The sequence below is a fragment of the Haliotis cracherodii genome, unplaced genomic scaffold (genome assembly GCF_022045235.1).
Source record: "Haliotis cracherodii isolate W230 unplaced genomic scaffold, xgHalCrac1.p SCAF_6, whole genome shotgun sequence".
Classification (NCBI taxonomy): Eukaryota; Metazoa; Mollusca; class Gastropoda; order Lepetellida; family Haliotidae; genus Haliotis; species Haliotis cracherodii.
Window position 1 is genome coordinate 62,827,512 of NW_027266319.1, and position 26,927 is coordinate 62,854,438.

Below are 26,927 nucleotides of genomic sequence, written 5' to 3' on the forward strand. Positions count from 1 at the left end.
ATGTTGGTTAGGGGAAGCTTAAGGCAACAGGGCAATTACTATGGCAAATATGGTACCTACAAATGAACCAAAACATGTTCTTAATGTTCTCAGTCCTAGAAAAAAACCATGGAAGTACATACAAGTCACAAGGGATTAACTAAAGAAGTTTCAAGCTCACCTTGTAGCGGCTTCCATAGGACAGGTCTAGTTCCGATTCTTCACACTCAATAGCCATACCCGGAGTTTTGGTCATCATCTTCAAGTACACCGCCTCATTGGGCTGGACGCGGATCACCAGCTCGTTGCGCTTCACCTCACCAGAAGGGAAGATATCACCAGCCACATCACGGAACTGTACACGCACCTCGGCCTTCCGTTCATTTAGGGCTGCATTAGAAACAGGTTGTCAGATACCAGTACATCTTACTTGCAACTGTTGTGAGTGAGTGAGTAATTGTTTCTTTAAGACGCATCAGAAATATTCCAGCTATTCCGGGGGACCGGGTGGCCCAGTCATCTAAGGCACCGTGATTCGCTGTGCAGATTTGCGTCCCTTGGGTAGCCAGAAACCTATGATTGTGGTTTCGAATATGTTTCTAGGTTTGTCAGCACCATACCCATGCTCGTGGGTTTCAACGAAGTGGTAAACGTCTGAGACCTGCATCACATCGGGCTTTCCTCCCACATTAAGCTGACATGCAGTGATATGACTGGAATACTGTTAAAAGCGGGGTTAAACCCAACTCACTCACTCATTCCAGCTATTCGCAGCTAGGCAACTGTTATGATGCGTATTATCATGATTATACTAAACTGATGTTTTGATGGACAGGTGTTGGTCCCTAAGGTAGACTATGTATGACAAAGACCCTTTTTGGCCAGCAAGGTTGGTTGGTTGTTTGGTCTGTTGTTTAACGCCGCACTCAGCAATATTCCAGCTATATGAAGGCAGTCTGTAAATAATCGAGTCTGGACCAGACAATCCAGTGGGAGGAAAGCCCAGACTGATTGATGCAGTTCTCAGACGTTTACCACTTTGGTGAAACCCACAAGCACCGGTATGGTGCTGACAAACCTAGAAACATAATCGGGGCGAACCGGATTCGAACCCACAATCATAGGTTTCTGGCAGGATGCAACTCTGCACAGCAAATCGCGACACCTCAGACGACTGTGCCACCCGTGCCCCCTCTGTGCCTGTTAGGAATTCACTTGTCCACCTTGTAGGACTACTCTGCTGGTACTATGATACGTTTAAACCCTTAACTGGCCATCAGTTCCTTTCAGGCAATGAATCAAAGTAGCTCCAGCGATCACTTTCACTTTCCCAACCAATTTTACTGATGAACTGTATGATGGAAAATAAAAAAGTCCAATTGCCATGTTAATGGGTAAATGATGGCATGCAACAATGTACACATTTATTGATTTAGTTTTGAATTGCTTACCTTTGCCACAGCGGAGTATGAATGGCACACCGTCCCATCTTTCATTCCTCACAAACATCACAGCAGTGGCAAATGTTGGAGTCACTGAACCTGAAGCCATAAAATGGTCGTATCACTGGACATATATTCCCCTTCAACACACTATAGATCACAGCTTCTTAATTGTTCACAAGAAGAGGGTTGGAAACTCATTACTTTTGGAAACGATGTAGGCTTTCTGTGGACAAATGCCAAAAGGGCAATTGATTTTAGTTCAGGGTCATTGACTCCGAGTCCCCTTTCAATATGAGTGAGTATGGTTTTACGCCGCTTTTAGCAATATTCCAGCAATATCACGGCGGGGGACACCAGAAAAGGGCTTCACACATTGTACCCATGTCGGGAATCGAACCCGGCCTGTCAATATGAAGTATTCATAGCTAGTGCCCATGTTATAATTGAGGTATACACTTGTAGCATCTGATTCTGGAGCATATGAAACTTCATAAGAGTACCGATTTTACATTATTATACTCACTATACTATGCTACAGATGCCATATCAATGATATTCAAATACACTGGTAAATCATAGTGCTCTGTAGTTATTTGCAAAATATCTAATTCTGATCCTGTATCATAAAAATTGGCATTTTATTTAAAGCCAATTTTTATGATACAGGATCAGAATTAGATATTTTGCAAATAACTACAGAGCACTATGATTTACAGGTGAATAGACTGTATCTATTCCTGTCAAAGCACATCCATCCAGTGTAATTTTAGACATAAGCATGTAACATGTAAGTTAAACATCTTCATGGAACACTTGACACAGAAGGCTCAGACATTCTTGTCCCATGACAGACACATGACCATCTCTAACACTGAATGTCAGCATCTACATCCCTCTTCACCAACCTTAGGGGGGTGGTCGGGTAGTCTAGTGGTTAAAGCATTTGCTTGTCATGCCGAAGATCCAGGTTCGATTCCTGACATGGGTACAATGTGTGAAGCCCATTTCTGGTGTCCCCCGCCGTGATATTGCTGGAATATTGCTAAAAGCGGCGTAAAACCATACTCACTCAATCACCAATCTTAGGCTTCAAGACTAGCATTGACAATGTCTGTTATCTTTAGCACTCTGATCTGATGTGGGGAAAGCAGCAAGGGATCCTAGTCTGGTTGTATCCTGTCAGTTCTATTCTATTCTGTCTCAAACCATTAACACCACGCACGAACTTTAAGCCTGAGCAGCTAATCTGTCCTGCTGCACACTGACTGGAATGTACCTATAACTCTAGCCACCTTGTCCTGCTGCACACTGACTGGAATGTACCTATGACTCTAGCCACCTTGCCCTGCTGCACACTGACTGGAATGTACCTATGACTCTAGCCCCCTTGTCCTGCTGCACACTGACTGGAATGTACCTATGACTCTAGCCACCTTGTCCTGCTGCACACTGACTGGAATGTACCTATGACTCTAGCCACCTTGCCCTGCTGCACACTGACTGGAATGTACCTATGACTCTAGCCACCTTGTCCTGCTGCACACTGACTGGAATGTACCTATGACTCTAGCCCCCTTGTCCTGCTGCACACTGACTGGAATGTACCTATGACTCTAGCCCCCTTGTCCTGCTGCACACTGACTGGAATGTACCTATAACTCTAGCCACCTTGTCCTGCTGCACACTGACTGGAATGTACCTATGACTCTAGCCACCTTGTCCTGCTGCACACTGACTGGAATGTACCTATGACTCTAGCCACCTTGTCCTGCTGCACACTGACTGGAATGTACCTATGACTCTAGCCACCTTGTCCTGCTGCACACTGACTGGAATGTACCTATGACTCTAGCCACCTTGCCCTGCTGCACACTGACTGGAATGTACCTATGACTCTAGCCTCCTTGTCCTGTTGCACACTGACTGGAATGTATCTATGACTCTAGCCACCTTGTCCTGCTGCACACTGACTGGAATGTACCTATGACTCTAGCCACCCTGCCCTGCTGCACACTGACTGGAATGTACCTATGACTCTAGCCACCTTGTCCTGCTGCACACTGACTGGAATGTACCTATGACTCTAGCCACCTTGTCCTGCTGCACACTGACTGGAATGTACCTATGACTGTAGCCACCCTGCCCTGCTGCACACTGACTGGAATGTACCTATGACTCTAGCCACCCTGCCCTGCTGCACACTGACTGGAATGTACCTATGACTCTAGCCACCTTGTCCTGCTGCACACTGACTGGAATGTACCTATAACTCTAGCCACCTTGTCCTGCTGCACACTGACTGGAATGTATCTATGACTCTAGCCACCCTGCCCTGCTGCACACTGACTGGAATGTACCTATGACTCTAGCCACCTTGTCCTGCTGCACACTGACTTGAATGTACCTACCCTTGGGGACGGTGGGATCATCTAGGTATCCATCCTTCTCATCTCCCTTGCCGTCCTTCTTGCCCACATACTGGCCGAGCACCACCTCATCCATCTTCACCGGCTGGATGCTTCGTAACACCTTGACCTATACAATTAAGGGGTAACATCAACAATATATTACATATTTCAAAGAAACTAATGTGTTGACAAATTTTGAAAATTCAAAAATAAGCACTCACATAAAGAAGATTGGAAAGGACGCAAAGCTTTGTGAAGAAACATTTAAGCATTTTCACACGTGATTCTTGAAATAGCTCAACCTTTAACACACAGTGATACCTTGTTGACCCCCACTAATACATAATTTAGGATGACGAAATTAAACCCACTGGTTGAATCCTCATCTATTGTGTAACACTGAAGTCTTTGATAGGCATTTAGAAATAGGGAGAACATGAATACATGACACTTTTTTATGGATAGCAACTTCTTTTATTCTTTATACAACGTTACAGAGCTACTTCTATCGCATGATGAAGGAGCAAGAAGTAGCTCTGAAACGTCTTACAAACAATAAAAGAAGTTGCTATCCATAACAAAGTGTCATGTATTCATGTGTAACATTGGTGCAACACTATCAAACTACAGATAACTTGACACATACTTGATTGTTGTTTAACCAGCACTCAGCAATATTGCAGCTATATGACAGCGGTCTGGACATCATGTACATCAAACTACTCAATTGGGATACGATGACATGCTTCAATCAAGTCAGTGAGCCTGACGACCTGATCCCATTAGTAACCTCTCAGAACAAGCATAGGATGCTGAAGACCAATTCTAATCTGGATCTTCACAGGGGGAGTTCACTTCAAGTCACTTCACATTTATTTCATCCTAATTCTGAAGGTACGAGGGGCGTTCAATAAGTTTTGCAACTTCAATATAAGACCAAGTCGCAGAATATCTTTTGCACTTTTATTTTTCAATATAATCTCCATTCACCTCAATACACTTATTCCATTTGTCCTTCAAGCTTTTAAGACCACTTGTATAGAAATCCTCAGATTGGCCCTCTAACCATGCCTCTGTGTCAGCCTTTATTTCCTCTTTATCCTGGAAGCGTCTTCCACGTAGAGCAGATTTCATTTGCCAGAACAGGAAATAGTCACTGGGGGCTAAGTCTTTAACTGTTCGAATCCACATTCACATATGGCGGCCTGTGCAATTCTCAACTTGTGAACCCAAACCTTATTACAATGCGTTGTTCATGTTTGAGAAAATCCATGATTGTGACCACCCCTAGGTGAATGAAGCAATCACATCTAACTTATTGTTGTGTCTGGAACTTGTTTTGACATGTGTCAACCTGATGTTATGACTAGTGTCACATCTGCCACAAGCTGACATTGTTTGTGTAAACACAAATGCCCAACTTGCAAAACTTATTGAACGCCCCTTGTATGTATTACCTATAATTCATTCAATCTACTACCCATTAAGTCTTGACTGAGCACTTAATATACCAGCATACCTCAACACATCACATATCATTGCTAACACCTACCTTCTCATTTCGGATGTCTTCAGCTCCTGTTGAAGGTGGCTTCTCCATGGCAACCAGTGTCAGGATCTGGAGCAAGTGGTTCTGCATCACATCTCTGTCAAGGGTAGTAACAAAAAGGTTCTATTGTAAAACCAAATCACACAAAATGTACACAAAATACTATAGAAACAATATTTCTGAAAGTTTGTATATCACAGGGTTTGATATGGTCAATGGTCAGCATGTCCACAACTTGTGAAAATCTTGAGTTACCAGTCTTTTTCCATAAACATGTTATGTCAACTAAACCACAAGTCTGACATGAGTAACTGGACATTGTGTACGTGTGTACGCATGTGTGCGTACACGTGCGTATGTGTGCATGCGTGTTTTGTTGATTAATTCCGCACTCGGCAACGTTTTCCATTAACATATCTGCCTGTTTGGGCCAGACAATCCAGTGATTGACATGACGATACGATGATCATGGGATACGATGAAGTACATCAACCAAGTCGATTTCCGATTCCATTAGTCGTCTCTTACGACAAGCATATGGTCGCCTCTAAAAGGCCAGCATGGGATGCTGAAGGCCTATTCTAACCCAGATCTTCACGGGTGAAATATATGGTATCAATCATACCTGATGATGCCGAACTGGTCAAAATATCCGCCTCTTCCCTGAGTGCCAAATGGCTCCTTGAAACTGATGACAACGCTGGCAATACTGTCCCGGTTCCAGATGGGGCTGAAGATGCGGTTCGCAAATCTACAAAACAGTTTTCATGTCAGTCATATAGAAGTAGTTGCACAGTGACACTGTAGCTCACCTGAATACATGTCAACAGTTTTATATGTGAACAAGGACAGACGCTTGACAAAAGTTTCCAGCATTGATATTCAAGTACTTTTATGCATGGGACTAAAAACTAACCTCTTATAATTTGAACAAAACATGATGTTATCATAAGCAGGAACATACATGCCGAAGTTCAAGACTTTCACTCTGGCAAGTTTACAGTGAGTGAGTGAGTTGGGTTTAACGCCGCTTTTAACAGTATTCCAGTTATATCACGGCATGTCAGCTTAATGTGGGAGGAAAGCTCGAAGTGATGCAGGTCTCAGATGTTTACCACTTCGGTGAAACCCACGAGCACAGGTATGGTGCTGACAAACCTAGAAACATAATCGGGGCGAACCGGGATTCGAACCCACAATCATAGGTTTCTGGCTTGCCCAAGGGACGCAACTCTGAACAGCGAAACGCAGCGCCTTAGACGACTGGGCTACCCGTGCTCCCCAAGTTTACAGAGTCGAAATATGTAATATGAGATAAGTTAGAGCATGGTGAAAAGAAGGTGAAAATATTTTATACATCTTCCCGAGGCAAGTGAGTTAACTGACTATAAAAGTCCAGTTTCCAACCTTGCCGAACTAGACAGGTATTATGGGGTTAGATTTTGGCTGGACTAACGAGTCTATGCATAGTCAATTCAAAATCGTGCAACGAAATCGAAATCCGGTTCGTAAACTGTTGTGCAGATTTCGGTCAATTGAAGGATTTGCAAATCATGTGCACCTCCAACTCGTTGTCAACAGATATTTTCCAAACATTTTCATGTTTTTAATAAACATGATAAAGGTTCTCGCGTGATTTGATGCGCTTCGCGATGTAAGACCCGTGATTATCGATCAGATTATCTTGACTGGGCGACACTGTTTTGTTTGAAACAAATGCAAGTGATGGAATCTGATTGGTCCATAGGAGAGGCTTAGAAGGGACATAACTTGTAATAACCACTGGTGGCGCTACGATCGAGCCCAGGAATTCCAGCCAAGTTCGGCAAGGGTGGAAACTGGACTTTTAAAGTCAGTTAACTCTCTTGCCTCGGGAAGATGTATAAAATATTGCAAACACCTGAACCTGTGTGATGAATGCCACAAAGTTTGTTGTATAACTCAGGAATATTCCAGCTGTATGACGGCGGTCTGTAAATAATGGAGTCTGGACCAGACAATCCAGTGATTGATATCATGTGCAACGATCCACACCATCGAGATATGATGACACAAATCTGAACCCGATCCATTTGGTCACCTCTTAACATCATCATAGGCTTCTGAGAACCAGGGCCCGATTCCACAAAGTGATCTTAGCGATAAGGTGATCGTAACTTCCATACTTTAACATAGGCTTACAACAATCTTGCATGTCAAACAGGGCCCTGTTCTAACCAAGAATACCCAAGAGAATTTAAGAGCATGGCTCAAGTGTTAAAGGTCGAGTTTTGTTTGCTTGTTGTTTAACGCCACACTCAGCAATATTCCAGTTATATGACGGCGGTCTGTAAATAATCGAGTCTGGACCATACAATCCAGTGATTGACATCATGAAAATCGATTCACACAGTTGGCACGATGACATGCATCAACCATGTCAGAGGGCCTGACCACCCGATCCCGTTAGTCGCCTTTTACGACAAGCATAGTCGCAGGTTATGGCAAGCATGGGTTGCTGAAGACCTATTCTACCCCGGATCTTCACAGGTCTCATAGTAAATAGAAGTAAAATTGTACATGTACCAAATTACACTAAGTAGTACAGAAATGACTAAGTAATGTCCATTAATAGTCAGCAGCCATATTGAAAATCAGATTTAAAATTCTCTAAGAAAGGGTTCCATCATGGGTGGAAACTTGCATGTCAAGTTTGGTACATAGGTTTGTGAAACATATGATTGATGACTGGTGATGGACAGTTCGAGTCACGACATAGGCCCTTTTGACTCTCAGTCAGGTGAGCTAAAACGTCCTATAATTGTCGTGTCAAACTGTTCTATGTAGGCCAGCACCATTAGTCACCCCTGCCCCCATGTCTCTAAAACCCCACCTCAACCTCATGTGTTTTTTGTCCCGTTCAGTTTTGAGTAAAATGGGCCAAAACAACCGATGCATGCACATAAACTTTATTTGAGAGAAATGACAGATAAAAATCTTCCCATTATAACTTCTGAGAAATAATGGAAAAATAATGACAAGGACTATTGTATATTTTTACAAAGTATTTCTTTAGACTGACTTTCTATTCCACTGATGACAGTGATTGGCTGACATCGGCAATTTTGCAGTCACAGTGTGTGGATGGGAGAGTGACTGAATACCTTCCTAAGTGATAACTTTAACTACAAAGAGTATTCCTGTGTTCATAAATGGTGGAGGCATTTCATGAAGCCACCCATGACTGTCCTATTTTGAAGGTAATTTACTGTTAAAGCATACCACCACTTTGTGTGGCATAGAGCCTTGGCTGAGATGAGGTAAGGTGGTATGGGGTTTATTGTAAACCTACAGAAAGTGTGTTCTGTGTTGTGATTGACTAATTTGGGTCACATGACCAAATGTCAAAGGGTGAAAATATGATTTGAATTCCCTGAAGCAAGCGACCGAATCACTGTGTAGGAAATAGAGGTTACTACACGAGTGTCTGTCAGATACCATTGATCTTACAACAAGTTGTTTCAAAACGTATCTAACAGGGGAAGCAAGTTAGATACGCTTTGTAACAACGAGTTGTAAGATCAATGGTATCTGACAGGCACGAGAGCAGTAATCTGTTTCTTTCACACCCCAAAATAGCACCTTTTTAGCATCGAACCGATGAATTTGTCATCATTGCAGTAGCGCATTATACATGACACCACTGTCATAAGTGACGTCATCCTATGTGCTGCTTACTACTCATAAATAATTTGACCCGACACAAAAAGGTTTCCTTCATATCTTGATTATCAAGGTGATGATGAAAATGCAAACTAGACAAAAACAAAGAACAGGCTGTGTGCCAAGTTGAAAGTTTAGACCTCAAAGAAATTACCAAATATGTACAACAATGTTTACTTCCATATGACATCACAAAATGGTGTGTTAGGTGACAACAGTACGCAGGATTTCCAGAGGAGGATTTTTGTTAATTGAGGGATCGTTTTCACATAAATGGGTCACGTAAGTAATCAGAAGTATTCTGACAATCTGCGTATGGTTATTTGTTTACCATGTTTTCCAATGTAACAAAGAGAATTAGTCAGAAATGCAGATAACTACTGTCATCGTTGTGCGTGATTTAGTGTCAGTCATGGCGCCACACAGGACGGAAACTTTTGTAAACGGCTTCTGTTGAATTTACCACATCATTGTAATGTATATATGTGTATTTCCATAATTAGTGCAACGATACTGTTCCCATGAATATTCTCAAACGCGTGATCGAGCCAATGTATCAACAATTAGACGAAAGTACCTCTATAAAGGCTACACAGTGTTAAATCTAAATTTTGCTTTGTTTACGCTTTCGGGTCTCAAGATGAATTTCCAAGATGCAAATACTCGATAAAATCCGGAAAATAGACACACACATAGTATTTATCTTCTAAACGTCGCATCCAAGAGTATTGCACTTATGTAGCGATGTGTGTGTGTGTGTGTGTGTGTGTGTGTGTGTGTGTGTGTGTGTGTGTGTGTGTGTGTGTGTGTGTGTGTGTGTGTGTGTGTGTGTGTGTGTGTGTGTGTGTGTGCGCGCTTGTACTAGTCAGGACTGATGCCGATTTATAGTGCTAGCCCACTGAGATACCATGCCGCAGTTTAACATGAATACCCCATTCAGAAACAGTATACTGACTCCGAGCCGACCAGTCCTTGTTTTAGCCCCTTAATGCCGAGCGCCAGGCAGGGTAACAACAAGTACCATCTTTTGTGCCATCTTTGGTATGATACGGTCGGATCAAACCCCGGACCTTTCGCTCTCCAGGCGGATGTTTTACCACAAGACCACGGAGGCGGTCTTGAGTGAGAGGGTTTAACGCCGCTTTTACAGTATTCCAGTTATATCACGGCGTGTCAGCTTAATGTGGGAGGAAAGCCCCAAGTGATGCAGGTCTCAGACGTTTACCACTTTGGTGAAACCTACCTACAACAACAAACCTAGAAACATAATTGGTGGAACGGGGATTCTAACCCATACTCATAGGTTTCTGGAGTGCGAATTGAAGCGCCTTGGATGACTGGGCCACCCATGCCCCCTGTACCCCCTTTTAAAGTTGTGAATGACAGAAGCAAACAATATTTAACTTAGCTCGCATGGAAGTTTACCTGTCTGACAAGACAAAATGGACTCAAGCTATCAGTGCATACAAGGTTTGGATGGGAGAGAAACAAATCTGGGCATTATATATTCTATGCATGTAACAAACAGGACCATGACAAGAGATTATCATACACAACTGACCCATTATCATGGAATATAGGGCATAATATTTACTGTGAATAGAAGTCTACTGAACAGATTGTCACCCATCGTTATGGAAAATAAGGCAATTCCATGTATTCCAAATGCGTTGATTAAATTCATTTGATATTTATCTCAATAAAAATAATCAGCACCCCTTCCTTCATAAATGACTCATATTCCCATAATATTATTGATTAAAAAGCAAGCCACAACAAATCATACCTCCATTCTTTATATTGTGATTCCAAAAATGTGTGTGTGTGTGTGTGTGTGTGTGTGTGTGTGTGTGTGTGTGTGTGTGTGTGTGTGTGTGTGTGTGTGTGTGTGTGTGTTGTGTGCGTGCGTGCGTGCGTGTCTGTGTGTCTGTCTGTCTGAGTGTGTGTGTCTGTGTGCAAAGACATAACTGTCAGCATGTTACACCAGACATACCATGTCAACAAATCGCAAGTTAATCCTGTTATTACACTATCTGCTTATAAATGGTAATAGGAATTAGGAAAAGGTAAATGGTACGGCGTGGGTCTCAACCCCAAAAGGTACAAGAATCTGTACTTATATGTAAGTGTTATCCCAAATATAACATTTGTTTACACTTGTCGTCACGAATGATCTGCTACAGTGTTGCAATCTACCTAATGACAAAAGGGGTGGGAACAACTGAAGCCTGCAGTACATTTCAAGACCTAGAGTCACAAGCATCATTTTTATGACTAAAGTAAACCATTATCCAGTACATAAGTTTCCATTCTACTACAACAAATACTCTGGACCAATTCGCCCACAACAAAGATATGGCGGTGAATGGGCCTAGGGTACATACGATACTAAAATGGAAGTGTAAAACACAGGAAAAACTAAGGACACAAATTAACAGACTGAGCACATTTCTAATTTTTTAAACAGAAAGCTGATGCTTGTCATGCCATTTGTCCCGACTACACTGACATTTTCAGGGCATATCCAAAAGATCAAGGACAAAAATATCTAAACAAAACATTGCAATGAAAAGACTTTGTGAAAAGTGGAGCTATGTATCAACTCCCTCCCCACTCTAGTCAGATTCTGTATGGTCTGGTAAGCTCAGCTAATAAAAGTGCATGTGATATCACTTAAGTGTGGAAAAAGAATCATTCAAAGAAGCAAGTTCGGGATTAGTATCAAATGTTATCATCACACACTGTTAATCTGTAACCTGTCCCGATTTAGCCTTACCAGATTTAGCCTTAGTGGAAAGCCAGTCTCTAGTTCAGCAGCCAAGAAGTCTTAATGATTATTAATTATGTTATGCCAGAGACTGACCCAAAAGGCCCTGTACATTTTACACAGTTCTAATGTGAAAAAATCTTTTAGCACAATTTCAATTCATTTCAATGTTGTATCAGAGCCTTGGGTGGTACACAAAGCAGTGATCATTTGTCGGTGATAGTGTCTGATTTTCTCTCATATAGATTTTCTTTCCTTATAGATCCAGAGTAACGATAAGCTGTGTATTTGTGTAAAACACCCCCCAAAATATTCAAAACCCAATTACTTTCAATTAACTTGCATACAGAAATGCATGCATTAAATGGAAAACTCAACTGTTCGAAAACAGCATGCGTAAATACTCAATGAAGCTTTTTCAGCATGCGTACAATGGAGCTAATTTCCAAAACACAATAATGAGCTAAGTTAGTTTCCGAGTCAAGCCTATAGTTAGAACCGTTATATACACCTAACACATTATTTCCTTTTTTTTTAAATCTCAAAATGCTTACCATTTTGTGAAAAAACCCAAAGAGTGACGAATAAATGAGTGAATAGATGAATAGATAAATAGATATTGGTTACACAATGAAAAATGTAAAAACCCAATTAAAATAGACACCTTCAAGTAAAAACTCTATTTCTCAAAAAGTTATTTGGAGCTCTGCAGATCCTGAGAATGGCCTCTGTCACCTTACCCTGTGAACTGTGAACTTTGAGTTGATTCAATTAATATCACCCACAAACAGAACAAGGTGGCTGTCAAGTTAGTTGCCACCACAATCCCGATAATAATGACACTCATCACACGTTTTCTGCCTCACAAACTCCTTCATGGAACTTCACGCATGTAAGAGTTTCCGACCCAGCAAAGTTTAAGTAGAGATAAAAATGTCTCACCTGAGAACCATGAGATTCTGCACCATCTCCTTGCCAAGATAATGATCAATTCGGTACAGCTCCTCCTCATTAAACAGGGCGGACAGATGGGCTGACAAACGATTGGACGACTCCAGATCATGTCCAAACGGCTTCTCTACGATGATACGTGTCCATTTGTCTCTGCAAGTGTTAATTTTAATTTAATCCTAAGGAATTTGTCATTTGTCTTGCCAGCAATCACAGACAGATATTCCACAATCATGACATTGTACCCTCAAGTTTGACCTAACAATGTTATACATTAAACTATTGTCATTCACAAGAAAGATTACAGATTTCCCAAGGTTCACGCAAACTGAAAATAATTTCACAAGGGACAGAAATATGATAAACTTGATATCTAACAGAAGATGAGTGTAATATTCTTCTTATTACCACAGACATGATTTGAAGAGGAATCCACAAAAACTGTTTTTGAACTCATTTGACAGTGACCGAGAAAGGTCAAGGTTACAAAGCTCATTGACTTAACCACAGCAGAAGTTATTGATGCCATGGTGCTTTAAAAAAATAGTTTGTGTTTCTTATGTCTCTCCACTGAAGGTAAACAACAAACTTCTATATTCTGGCAAATTGAAAGGCTGTATTAGAACTTTAACAAAACTGGTGTCAAACAGCACTGGTTCTCTTAGAGGTGAAACAACACAGGAAGGTCAAGTTATGAGGAACTCAACACATAGGTCATGATACGATACATATTGCAATACACATATTTACATAAAATCGCGTGGAAATTTCTTGGCTATAAATATTTCAGAGGCAGTTCAAATGCAAAAGCAAACATAGACACATGTTCGTAGTATCTATTTATCGTGGTTAACTTAAAACGCTAATTTAAACACATTTTACGATATTTGACTGTCAAAAACGCTGAAAGGTCATTAAACGAGTAGTACGTAATTAATTTTAGCAAATGTATCATCTTGTATCGATTCAGAAATATATGTCACGTGTATAGTATTGTTGTATAAAAAGTCACGATGCACGAAGTCACCGAAGTATCGTTTCACCCCTAGTTTCTCTTAGCTTCTCTTCAACACATTTAAGGGAAGAACTCGACTACTTTGCAGATTTGTGATTTGCAATTTGCAACTTGTCAGTTGAGAGAAATTACACCAACAGTGTGGCTCGATACAACATGTACAAAATTTTTAGGTGCGGGGTATGTAAATGCACATGATTGCATATTAATAAATATTCAATTCAAGTGGCCACGATTAACGAATTCAATTCATGAATGGATACGGTTTGATTCACTTAATACATGAGTGAATCATAACAGCCCTAATATGTAAACCGATGTTTTGAGCCTTGTGTAATAAATATAAAAATAAAAAATACCTACTTTTTTGACATGCAGACAGCCTTGATGTTGAGGGTTACCGTCTCAAAGACTGATGGTGGCAGAGCCAGGTAGAAGAGCCTGTTTGGATCTCCCTTCTGCTCGATGGCCTTGTTCAGTATGGAGAAGTCTCCTGTTTTGTCGTAGCTCCCCGCCACGTACTGATGCAGCTTGAAAAACTCATCCACCTTCTTCTCTTCCCCTTTCTTCACCTGGAGGTCAATTGGGAGAGTGAAGAAGATGTTTTTTTCCCATTGATCTGAGCAATATGCAAGTGAGTGAGTGAGTGAGTGAGGTGAAATGGGGTTTAACGTCGCGTCCAAGATTATTGCACTTATATAGCAACGTGCATGTACGTGTGTGTGTGTGTGTGTGTGGCTGCTTGTACTAGTCCGGACTGATGCCGATTTATAGTGTTAGCTCACTGAGATACCATGCCGCAGTTTAACATGAATACCCCACTCAGACACAGTATACTGACTCCGAGCCAACCAGTCCTTGTTTTAGCCCTTTAATGTCGAGCGCCAGACAGGGTAACAACAAGAACCATCTTTTAACGTTTTTTGGTATGACGGGGCCGGGGATCTCCGGGCAGACGCTCTACCACTAGACCACGGAGGCTGTCGAGTGAGTGAAAGAGTGAGTGAGTGAGTGAGTGAGTGAGTGGGTTGGTGAGTGAGTGGGTTGGTGAGTGAGTGGGTGAGTGAGTGAGTGAGTGAGTGAGTGAGAGAGTGGGTTGGTGAGTGAGTGAGTGAGTGAGTGAGTGAGTGACAGACATTACGTATCTTGCCATTCTGGTCTTGACACACAAGATCAGTAGAAAGTAGTACCGGACCCCTCAGTATTTCTTAACACTGGTAGTGTCTCAAATCAATATCGATAGCAAGATCCATAATTTAGCATACATGTTTTGTTGTTTTTTTCTATGCCACCATCAGCAATATTCCAGCCACATCCCAGGTGATGCTAAACAATCAAGTCTAGCTAGACAAACCAGTGTTGATGTTTGGTGCCATGGGTACGATGACATGCACAGTGTACATGTTTAATTGCTTCTAGCTTACCTTCATGTGTGGAAGACATTGCTTCTTGACATCCTCTACAGTAAGTTTGCTTCTTGCATAGCCGATGAAGTAAGTCTTTGGAGGAAGAAGTCCATCTTTGAAAAGCCACCTAAAGAGATATGTTCACGGTCATGTTTGTAACATGGCATTTGCGTTCAGCAATGTTCAGGATTGTAATGATTTTTAAGGAATCATTTTATAAGATTTGGTTTGGGTTTGCTGTTTTTCACACCACACTCAGCAATATTCCAGCTATATGACGGGGTCTGTAAATAATCGAGTCTGGACCAGACAACCCAGTGATTGATATCACGAGACTCGTTCCACGCAATTGGGATATAATGACATGCATCAACCAAGTCAGCGAGCCTGATCACACAATCCCATTAGTCGCCTCTTACGACAAGCATTGTCGCCTTTTACGGCAAGCATGGGTTGCTGAAGACCTATTCTACCCCGGATCTTCACATTTTATAAGAAAATACTCTAATGATTATAATGAAACAGAAATGAACAACCTTACTGAAAAGATTGCTATTTTACAAAGATTTCTCATTCTTACCATAATGTCGGGTAAATTTTCTTCTTTGCCAGATCTCCCTGAAACAAAAAAGATGATTCTTGTTTTAACCAATGTGTGGTCATGGTGGCATACCCACAGTGAAAGAAGAGATGATATAACAGCTCCAGCTCACCACCTGTTTACTCAAATGTTATCATTCACATTAGCATGATTAGGTCATGATTGGGGGGTATTCAAAATATTATCACTCTATATGTCAGTCTATAAGGTATTTTTAAACCAAAGAGAAGGCCTTTTTTAAAGATTAAAATTCTGTTTAAAATGATGTTTCAGCTTGAGCCATCTCTACATTTGCTGATTCTGTCACATGTTGCATACGCTCTCAACAGCTTGTCTAGGTTAATCAGTGTGACGTAGCACAAGTGTGCATTATTCATTGCAGTATAATTCATGTATTTATTATGCCTGACTTCAATCAGCAAAAGAAATACAGGTTCACAGGCTGAAAACCATCATTGGGTAATACTGTAGTGTTGTTTTCATTGTAACACTATTATTTTAGATTTCAAAATAACTCAAAATTAATTGGGTTATCATAGGGCAATTTAGTTTGCATATTTTACGGCATATCTGGTGCTCTGGTGTAAATGTTCCTTAGTTATTGCTGCTGTACCAATGACTACCGTATTTGGCGTAATAAGCGCCCAGGGTGCTCTCAAAATTAGAAATGGGGGGCTCTTATTAGAATATATTTTTGGTGAAAGAGTTGAGAGATCATAAAGTTTGTGGTTTATGCTGACAGCCTGAAATGATACAAAAGAAAAGTCTGTGCATATTTTACACGACAGACATATTTTTCCAGAATATAATTGCCCATAATTAAGGGTGCATCTAACACACGAGTGCATATTATACACGAATAAATAAGTCTTCTGTACATTGATCAATCGGAAGGGTGCTAATTGGGCCAATATATTAGCAAATATCGCTGTGGGCACTTACTACATCGAATACGGCACGCCCTTAAAGTCACATGCACACAAAAATTTATCTGAAAATTATTTACTTCAAACAGGTATATACAATAGCAGTTGTTCCCTAAATATTTTACACACAGAAACATTGCTGAAGTTAATCAATTCTTTTTCCTTTTTGTATTAATAACTGAACAGTCTGATCCTTGTGATGAAACCTCAATATCTGACCAGAAATGATTGTCTCAGTGCATGAGCTGAATATGGTATTCAATACACGACTATCAATTATCTGCTAATCAAGGAAGGGTGATTTAACTGATTACTCGGAGATCTCCCCACGCCACTGTCTTAACAAGGTGCCGTCGGTCAGGAATAAATTATTTAATGTTCATTCCGTCAGCCCATGCAGACATTACCTACACACAAGAAAGATTGCTATGTTTCTGCAGGGGTAGAAACTAACATTGTTATACCACTAGTCCTTATATTATAATGATAACAAGTAGCAAAAGCCTTATAGAGGGCAAATTTCTACTAGTCATGATACCTTAACCATTGGGCAGTTTGGCAAGGACTACAGGACTAGTGCCAGTTTCTAATGCTGTTCCTCCCTTCGTTCTTTATTTGATGAAAAACACCACATAAGCTGTACATATAAAGCTCATGCATGTAAAACACATCCTTCAACAGTTAATGCAGGGCTCCAGATAAAGGCTGTGTCGGCGTATGTACAGACGCAAAAAAGCACAATACGGTGGTATCAGAAAAAAGTATCAGATACGCATCACAGCATACATCTACGGTCTAACATTCATCTATAGAAGTATTTTCCCCAAATTATATTCTGATGTCAAGCATGATATTATCTTGGGTATAGGGTACACTTAATTTTCCTAAAGACAGCTTTATAAAGGGGGTGCGCATTATACATTCCATAATGAGTTCTGATGGTTTTTTTGGCCCAATGCAAAGATATTACCGTGAGCATGTAACACCGGAAATACCATGTCAACAAATCTGTACTGAAGTACGCACATTAAACATGATACTGGTAGGAATGTTTAAGTTTAGATTAAAAAGGTAACAAATTTAGGTGATTCATTAACCAATCAGAACTCAACTAATCATTTAAGGTGTTGCCAAGAGTAATTAATCTATTTGTGGATAAACTTTATTGCTCCACAGTAATTTTTTTGTGATTTCCGTTTTCATGAATGTTTGAATATACACGAGAATGAACGCCTTGTTGGTTGAATCAGACTAGATTGTATACTGCTATAAGGGCGGCCACAAGAGTGAGTACGGTTTTAAGCCACTTTACAGAAATAGTCCAGCAATATGAAGGCAAGGGGCACGAGAAATAGGCTTAACACATGGGGAATCAAACCGGGGTCTAAAGCATGACAAGCGACAGCTTTAACCACTAGGCTACCTGACCACCCACAGCCACAAGAACAGTCCTCCTGGCTTCGTTGAATTGTCTGATTTGGGATAGTACCTGGGATAAACGTGAAGATGGTGAAAAAAAATATCTTCCCAACACAAAACAAATGGCTGCAATTTATTGTTTAACTAAATACATGTTAAAAGAAATTTAACTGCTCTTGCCTTCACATCCAACCCTCTTATTAATCCAAACACATTAATAAAGTCAATACCAAAAGCATCAGTAAATATCAAAGTGTAACTTTCTCCTAAAGGTTCGCTAGGTGAGGATTATCAAGATAAATCAATCCTAGATGCTAAGAATCCCTTACCAACATCAATTACTGCAGGCAGATTTGATTTACACGACCAGCACTGAGGGGGATATGATCATGAAAGACTAATAGAATTCACCATGGTTTCAGGATGCAAAGATATTGATCGAAGGTCTTCATTTGACATAAACTAATTCCCTGCTAATCAAGTATTGCTGAGGCATAGGTCAGGTCTTTCTCTGGCCAGCTGTTTGACAGTTTGCCCACTCTCTGGTCAGACAAATCTCATCGTGAAATTTCTGTTTTATTACCAAGCTTGGCTTCCATGATAATCTGTGAAGAAAGGACAACTGCTTGAGTAATGGAAAATGTTTGGGACACGAGAACATGGGTTCATGTTGTGCCTGTAAATTAGTTTATATATCTGCAGCCTTTCCATCAGAAGTATCCATCATGTCTTCTTTACAAAGGAGTTGAAAATCAATCATATCATCAGCGGTAGAAACTAACATGTTGGTCCGCCAGTCCTCGCAATGATAGCATACAGCAAAACCCTAAAAATGGCAAATTTCTACCAGTCCTTATGATACCTTAACTATTGGGCAGTTTGGCAAGGACTACGGGACCAGTGCCAATTTCTAACGCTGATCATTTGTGTAACAAATAATTATCAAAATATTCAGACACTGACTTCACTACTTTGTTGAATATGTCAGCTTTCCTGTCCTTTCATGCACAGTCTATGATGATAATGCTGAGTCATCAATTGTCGATGATGCCAATTTTAGCATTGTAGTGAGTGAGTTGGGTTTAACACCACTTTAACATTTTTGAGGTGTGTCAGCTTAATGTGAGAGGAAAGCCCGAAGTGATGCAGCTGTTAGACGTTTACCACTTCGGTGAATATAATCGGGGCGAAGGTTTCTGGTGTGCCCAAGGGACACAACTCTGCACAGCGAATCACGGCGCCTTAGACGACTGGGCCACCCGTGCTCCCTTTAGCATTGAAGAATAACAGAGTTATGTGTTTTTCACACATGATATAATTAACTTCAAGAAATTATGGAGACAACTGTTGAATGAATGATGATAAATATCTTAAAACCACACTCACTCACTTATGAAATGTTGTAATGTGAATGAGTTGGGTTTAATGCCGCTTTTAACAGTATTCCAGTTATATCAAGGCTGTCAGCTTAATGTGGGAGGAAAGCCTGAAGTGATGCAGGTCTTAGACGTTTACCAGTTGGGTGAAACCCACGAGCACGGTTATGGTGCTGACAAACCTAGAAACATAATCATGGCCAACCGGGATTCGAACCCACAATCATAGGTTTCTTGAGTGGCCAAGGGACGCAACTCTGCACAGCGAATCCCGGCGCTTTAGACTGGGCCCCTCGTGGCCCCTGAAATGCTGTAGACTGACAGACAAGCTACTTTACCACAGACAGGGGCTTTGATTGCATTAATATCCTCTGTGCATAGAAACATGTCATATCGGAGACTCGGAGTAAGGCCAACCTGTTTTGAGTGACACGGTAATGAAGGAGTGTTTGATGTAACATCTGCTGGCTTTAATAATATAACAAGTATGGAGCTGCAAATGTTGGCCAAAACAAATTTGAAGGAGCACATTCAAACATTTTAGTTAGTTTCCTAATAGAAAATTTAATCACAGCAGCTCTGGAGCTTGATGCTATTTGTTGACCTCCAGCTGAGGTGTTCATTCTGACAACGCTGAATAAGTCATTGACAAACAAGAATCAAAATCTGAGAGAGACTGAGTTGGGTTAACGCAGCTTTGAACAGTGTTCCAGTTATATCACGTCGTGTCAGCTTAAGGCTTAAAAAAATAAAAGAATTGGTTCCCAGGCAATGACTTGTGAAAACATAGTGCAGGCGGGCAGTGTTTTTCTTTTTTGTTTTGTATGTAACCAAATAAATAGTTGCATACCATCAACCTGGAAAAGGGCCTCTCTACATAAACAAGCATACAAACTCCTATTGCAGCCATTACCGTAACACAAGATGCACAGTAAAGCAGTGTGCATGTAAAGAAAAGTATCTGCAAAGCTTATATATATATATATTGGATCGCACTGTTTTAAAGTACAGTAAAGTACATTTATAACGAACACAGTTATAACAAATTGACCAATATAACAAATATTTTTTAGTCCCAACCATTTGTTGTATAAATGCTGTATATATGCCTATAACGAACTACGGTTATTATGAACTAAAATGAGTGGTCCTTTTGAGTTCATTATAACCGTAGTTTACTGTATTAGGATATTTAAAAAAAAATTAAAATGAAATACAAATGATGTGGTCGGTGCCTGAGAACCAAGATTATTGTTCTTTTTTAGGCTAATGTGGGAAGAAAGCTTGAATGTCTCATTGAATGTCTCATTGAATGTCTCAGAGGTTTACAACTTTGGTGAAACCCACGAGCATGGGTATGGTGCTTGACGAACCTAGAAACATAATTTGGGTCAACCGGGAGGCAAATCTGACACCCGAACCTGTTTCTAGGAGTAATGAAGATTAAGGGAACTGAAGTGTATCTTGGAGTGCTGTGTCAAGCTGAAACAGTGTGTTTGAGGCCAGAGTTACTCATGAAGCACGTTATCACATCTCTACTTAGGAGTCATTTAATCTCAACAGTGCCGAAAAAATTCCACTCACAACATTGGTGTGTGATAAGGGAAGGATTTGTCAAGTCATTGTCTCACAGACTCTAATCACAGATTTTAAATGTCACATGTTGTAAGATTGATTAAAGTCGTATGAGCACAATAACGCCACTTTTATCCAACTTTCCACTCAGTAATTGTGTTACATCACCTAAGGCCAAAGCTATCAGCTTTGTGACCCAGAGTTAGAAATTGGCACTAGTCCTGTAGAGGTATCATAAGGACTAGTACAAATTTTTTTTTAGATATTTGCCCTTTTTAAGGGTTTTGCTATATGTTATCATTATAATGTCTAGTGGACGAAAACTGTTAGTTTCTAACACTGTGACCCCGGATAATACGGTACTCAGAAGGAACAGACCCACTTTAGAAAAAGGAACACATTTTGAAAAGATGGTTTTTCATATCTTTACATCAGTTCCAAGATATGTTTTTGACATTTAAAAAACATGGATATAACGATTATATCTTCTAGTCTTAGTGTGCCAAAAATCATAACAGCACAAACAGGCAAAACAAGAACATTTTTTTAAAAACCCATAAAAAAGGGAATCCTTTTGTCACAAATTAACTTGCTGTCACTAATAAACCACTAACACATCAACTTTTGACATGACGTTCTTTATTCCACCAACAACACCTGTTAAAGTAGTAAGTGAATGAGTGAGTATGGTTTTACGCAGCTTTTAGCAATAATCCAGCAATATCACAGCCGAGGGACACCAGAAATTCGGCTTCACACATTGTACCCATGTCGGGAATCAAACCTCGGTCTTCAGCGTGATGAGCCAGCGCTTTAACCACTAGGCTACCTGACTGCCCCTTAAAGTAATAAGTAATTATTGCTAAAAGCAGCATCAGCAATCTTGTTAAAAAGGAATTACCCAATTATATTTCTTAGTTTTTGTGCATCAATTGCAAAACCTTGAAAGTAATAGTCATGTACAATTCCATTTATCATTCAAGCAAAATATTGCAAATATTGCATATTTTCCGTTACATGCCAACCTAGGTACTGAAGCTCACCCTGACTCAGTGATATATTATCACATAATTATGATAGGGTGATGGTGTGCCCAATGATTTTTGTAATATCCTTTGTGATACCTTTTTTGGAATCACATATTTTTTTGTATACCTTTTTCGACGTAATAAACCCCCCGCTCTAATAAGCGCCCATGGCGATATTTACTTATATTGGCTAGTGAACAATCCCAATTAGCACCCCTTCCGATTGATCTATGTACACAAGACTTATTTAATTGTGTATGATACGCACCCTTAATGATGAGCAATCAAATTGTCGAAAACATATCTATCGTGTATAATATTTTTCTTTTATATCATTTCAGGCGGTCAGCATAAACCACAAAATTTACAATCTTTCAACTTTCACCAAAATTATATTCTAATAAGAGCCCCCTATTTCTAGTTTTGAGAGCACCCTGCGCGCTTATTATATTGAATACGGTATGCTGACAAAAAAGTAATGACTACTCAGTCACATTCCACTCGTATCTGTGACTGCAGTCAGATTCATGTTCACACACTAAACACTGCTGCTAAAAACTATGTTACTGTAACCTTAGTAATAGTAAGAGTCCAAAGCATCATATGGAAAAAAGGTATATTCCATATCATATGTGTTAAATTGATGACCTAATGATTGATAAAATTCTGATTTGAAAACTGCATTGATCTAAACAAGCAGTAACTATACCTGTGGTAACACAACACATTGGACCACACAAATGAAACACCTAGGGTTAACACAACACAGGGGTTAATGGGTCCATACAATTACACCCATACCAGGGAACAGATGCAACACATGAACTTCAAATGAATGCATGGAAATTCTAATAACGTGTTAACAAAAGAAACATTTTAACCTACTTGAACAGAAACAAGCCACTTCAACCAGATGTAACACATTTGTTTGGGAAAATGTCAAAACTAAATGCATAGCCAAAATAGAAACAGTATATGTCAGTAAGGGAAATATCAATTTATGCAACTTTTACAAAAGCAATTCAATCTGCAGCAATAAATATGGTTGATTGGTTTGTTGTTTAATGCCACACTGAGCAATATTCTAGCTTTATGACGGCGGTCTGTAAATAATCGAGTCTGGACCAGACAATCCAGTGATTAATATCATGAGCATCGACCCACGCAATTGGGACAGATGACATGCATCAACCAAGTCAGTGAGCCTGACCACCCGATCCCGTTGGTCGCCTTTTATGACAAGCACAGTCAACTTTTATGGTAGGCATGGGTTGCTGAAGACCTATTCTACCCCGGAATCTTCACGGGTCATCATCAACTGGTTGGACAAATACCATGAACCCTTTCAGAATATTCAGATGTTTCAATGATGGCTAATGGATAAAAAACAAAACTTGCATGAGAAACCAAATTACAATACAAGAATCAACTGAACAAGGGTTAGGAATTTTCACTAGCCCGCTAGCCTGGGGCTAGAAGAAATTCCTTTGGGCTAATGCAAATTTTCCAGTTTCCTCATTGTTTTAACATTACAAGGGCATTTTATCCTTACTTGGGCTAGTGAAGCTTTTCAGTTTAGGTCTAACCCTGTGAACCCACAGTATCTTGTTTTTACAATGTGAACACTGACAGCTCCAGCTCAAGCAGATTCAAAAACTGGCAAATCCACAGATTTATCCAGATCTGCTCTGATGTCAGCCAAAAATTACATACCGGGTATTTGATTAAGGAATCTGCCAAGTCATGTTATTACAGTAATATCATCAATAAACAGAGGTGACTTGCATTTCACGGATAACAGGACCAATAAACAAGAAAACGCTTTAGGATTAGTTTATATTGATTGAAATATCAATATACTCCTCAATTTAAGACTATATATATACTCTTTTTTTTAAATCGAATTTCTGAAAAAAAAAATTCTTTGCTAAATCTGCCAAAGGCAAATAGTTAAGGATCCTAGAAAGTCCCTGGATTATTTACATAGTTTTCACGAAATGTCAGGACGTATAATCATGATGACATATACATTTCTGAACACCTACCAGAATTACCAAAAAACTGATCACATAGGGGCACTTGAAGTAAAACCCAGTGCACTATCAGCACATAATGCTTTGTCATGCTTCATCAGCATTACAGCCAGAATAAGACTGCAGTGGTTACTAAGTAACTACTGTAAGCGTTCCAAACAGTCTGCTCACCACCGATGATTCAGTGCAGAAATCTTTTAAAAGAATTGTGCATGGCGTAATCGACGTAATAAGCACCCAGGGCGCTCTCAAAATTAGAAATAGGGGGCTATTTTTAAAATATAATTTTGGTGAAAAAAAAGCAGAGTTGAAAGATCGTAAATTTCATGGTTTATGCTAACAGCCTGAAATGAAACAAAAGAAAAGTCATTTTCCAAAAATTAATTGCCTATAATTAAGGGTGCATATAACACACGAGTGCGCATTATACACGAATAAATAAGTCTTGTGTACATTGATCAATCGGAAGGCGTGCAAATTGGGATTGTTCACAAGCTAAAATATTGGAAAATATCGCCGTGGGCGCTTATCAGAGTTGGGCGCGTATTACGTCGAATACGGTATATTCAATCTGTCAATAAGTTTTTTCTCTGTCAAAAATGGTAATAAGATAGTTAACCAATGTGTATAATTAATTTTCACCTTTGTAAATGGTATGTCTTAGCATTCCTATCAATTTTGAGTACTCAGTGTTCCCGCTGGCTTTTGAAACTGTCAGTCCTGGTGGACTTGCACTTCTAAAAATTACCAGTCCCCTTTAATTTTTGTCAGTCCCAAACATCAACAAATAAGAGTCATCTCTGAAGTAATTTAGTTAGATCTACATGTCATTCACATTTAAAAAAAAATAATTTCTAGGCTTAATCGCTATAAATATATATGAAGCAATTCGAAACGTTATTTTCTTGCACAGAAAATAGACAAGGGGATAACCAAAATGGCAACAGACAAGCTTACTTCGTTCAAAAACTAAACTTATATGAATATCGCTGATGTTCTGTTAAATAAAAAGATTAATAAGGTACTTTTTTTGCCGGTCCACAGGGACTGGCCGTCATATTAATTACCGGTCCAAGCCTAATTTTACCGGTAAAAAACTGGTAATTACCGGTAAACGGGAACACTGGTACTATGTATGATGTAAATAAGAAAGCAATGAAATATCAAATTTATTAAAGTACAAATCTGATTTGATTAATGACATTCTTTGATTTCTGTCATAATCCTTTCCATACAAACAGTTGAAAGATGAGCATGGCTTAAATATTATTTCAGTAAGATTAGATGTGATATGGTTACTTGGAAAATCATCATTTTACATGTAATTTAATAAGATCGACCTGAAGCATAGTATACATGGTATCACTCATCAAACTAAATTCAATACATCTGTAACAGCTGCAGCAGCCAAACACCATTTCCACTCCATTAAATGTTCAAATCCATTAAGCAAGTTCAAAGTTAATGAAACAGAATATTAAACCATTTGAAAGTTATATAACCTAATTTAGTCCTTAATATTACAAGTTTTACAAGTTCCTAGATTCAAATTCCATATAATTCTAGTACCAAACCTAAAGGACCACCATTAATTTTGATCACTGTTATTACCAAAACAATTCATATCACCTTACAAATAATAATGTATGATGCATGAAAAATATATTGCATATGTCAAACTGCCATGAGTCTAAGGTTTTAGATTCATACTTTAGTTCCTCGCTTGTTGAGGTTCATAAAATGTGCAGGTGCAAAAATGTTATCAAATGATAAAGTGTTTTGATACCACTGGAACTTGCCATAAAACATACTGACAAAATGTCTAAATGTCTAGCGTGCGGGCATACAATGTGTATGTTCTGCTCTGGTAATTTCCTTCCTGTTTGTGACAGTATAACTTACATTGACAAGGGATTAATTCTCGACATCACAATACAAGTTAAGTAAGGTTGTCTGACAGGAAGTAAACCCAAAGAAATTTGTATTTAATTTTGCATGTATATCCTGTATATTACAAGGGAAACACTTAATTTCAACGTGCTCCGAAAGATTCCCACAACTCCCTCCCCTTCTAGCGTCCGCGGTCCAGCTTACATCGTTTGCCTACAGTAAGTTTACAACTAGCGTGCATTCTGGCGTGCTTGAATCAAAGTGACATAGCAGACGCCGAAGATAACCATTATTGAAATTATTCATAAATCTACTGAACGAAAACTAACAACATTATCACCAACGCGAGAGACTCACTATTAATATTAAGCCAAGTTGTAGCCTGATAGGCCCTATTTCGCCGAGTCATTTTCACTGACAGTTTTGTCCCTTGTGTAACTTATTTCTGTTAGACCAAGTTGTCACGCACTAAATTCCCAACATATAGCAAACAACTGACAGTACTTACCGAGGCACCGAGAACGACAAAGACATAAGCACCGTGGCCTTCGTGTTCCAAGGAATCTCGAATGCGAGACAAAACTTCCTCTGTTGCCGGCGAATCCATGTTTGCCGTACTGTGCAGACGAACTGAGCAGGAAGTAAATCTCACGGATGCGCCGTGCCTCTCTGCGCTTGGTCCGGCACTTTGTATGGATCACCGTAAAGGATATAATTTTGAAAACTGTGCTCTCGTGCTATATACGGCTGATATACATCGGCTGTTCAGAATTTCGACAAATCATAAGTGATAGGCTTGTAATCAGAGTCCTGTTCATGTGTCAATATGTGGGTCATTGTATGATCATACCTGACCT

The 26,927-nt window shown here is 39.7% G+C and overlaps 1 protein-coding gene across 2 annotated transcripts in view; it reads right to left on the reverse strand.

Moving 5' to 3' along the window:
• LOC139446823 (glucose-6-phosphate 1-dehydrogenase-like) overlaps positions 1 to 26,696 on the reverse strand; it is a 50,686-nt gene extending 23,990 nt beyond the window's left edge. For both annotated transcript variants that reach the window (XM_071228160.1, XM_071228162.1), the window contains exons 1-10: positions 26,579 to 26,696; positions 15,803 to 15,840; positions 15,241 to 15,349; positions 14,180 to 14,388; positions 12,793 to 12,954; positions 6,007 to 6,132; positions 5,385 to 5,478; positions 3,833 to 3,959; positions 1,431 to 1,520; positions 161 to 369 (exon numbers count right to left, since the gene is read on the reverse strand). In XM_071228160.1, coding sequence (XP_071084261.1) covers positions 161 to 369; positions 1,431 to 1,520; positions 3,833 to 3,959; positions 5,385 to 5,478; positions 6,007 to 6,132; positions 12,793 to 12,954; positions 14,180 to 14,388; positions 15,241 to 15,349; positions 15,803 to 15,840; positions 26,579 to 26,677 — 1,263 coding nt within the window. In that variant the 5' untranslated portion in view covers positions 26,678 to 26,696. The remainder of the gene's footprint in view (positions 1 to 160; positions 370 to 1,430; positions 1,521 to 3,832; positions 3,960 to 5,384; positions 5,479 to 6,006; positions 6,133 to 12,792; positions 12,955 to 14,179; positions 14,389 to 15,240; positions 15,350 to 15,802; positions 15,841 to 26,578) is intronic.
• Between the last annotated feature and the right edge of the window lie 231 nt (positions 26,697 to 26,927).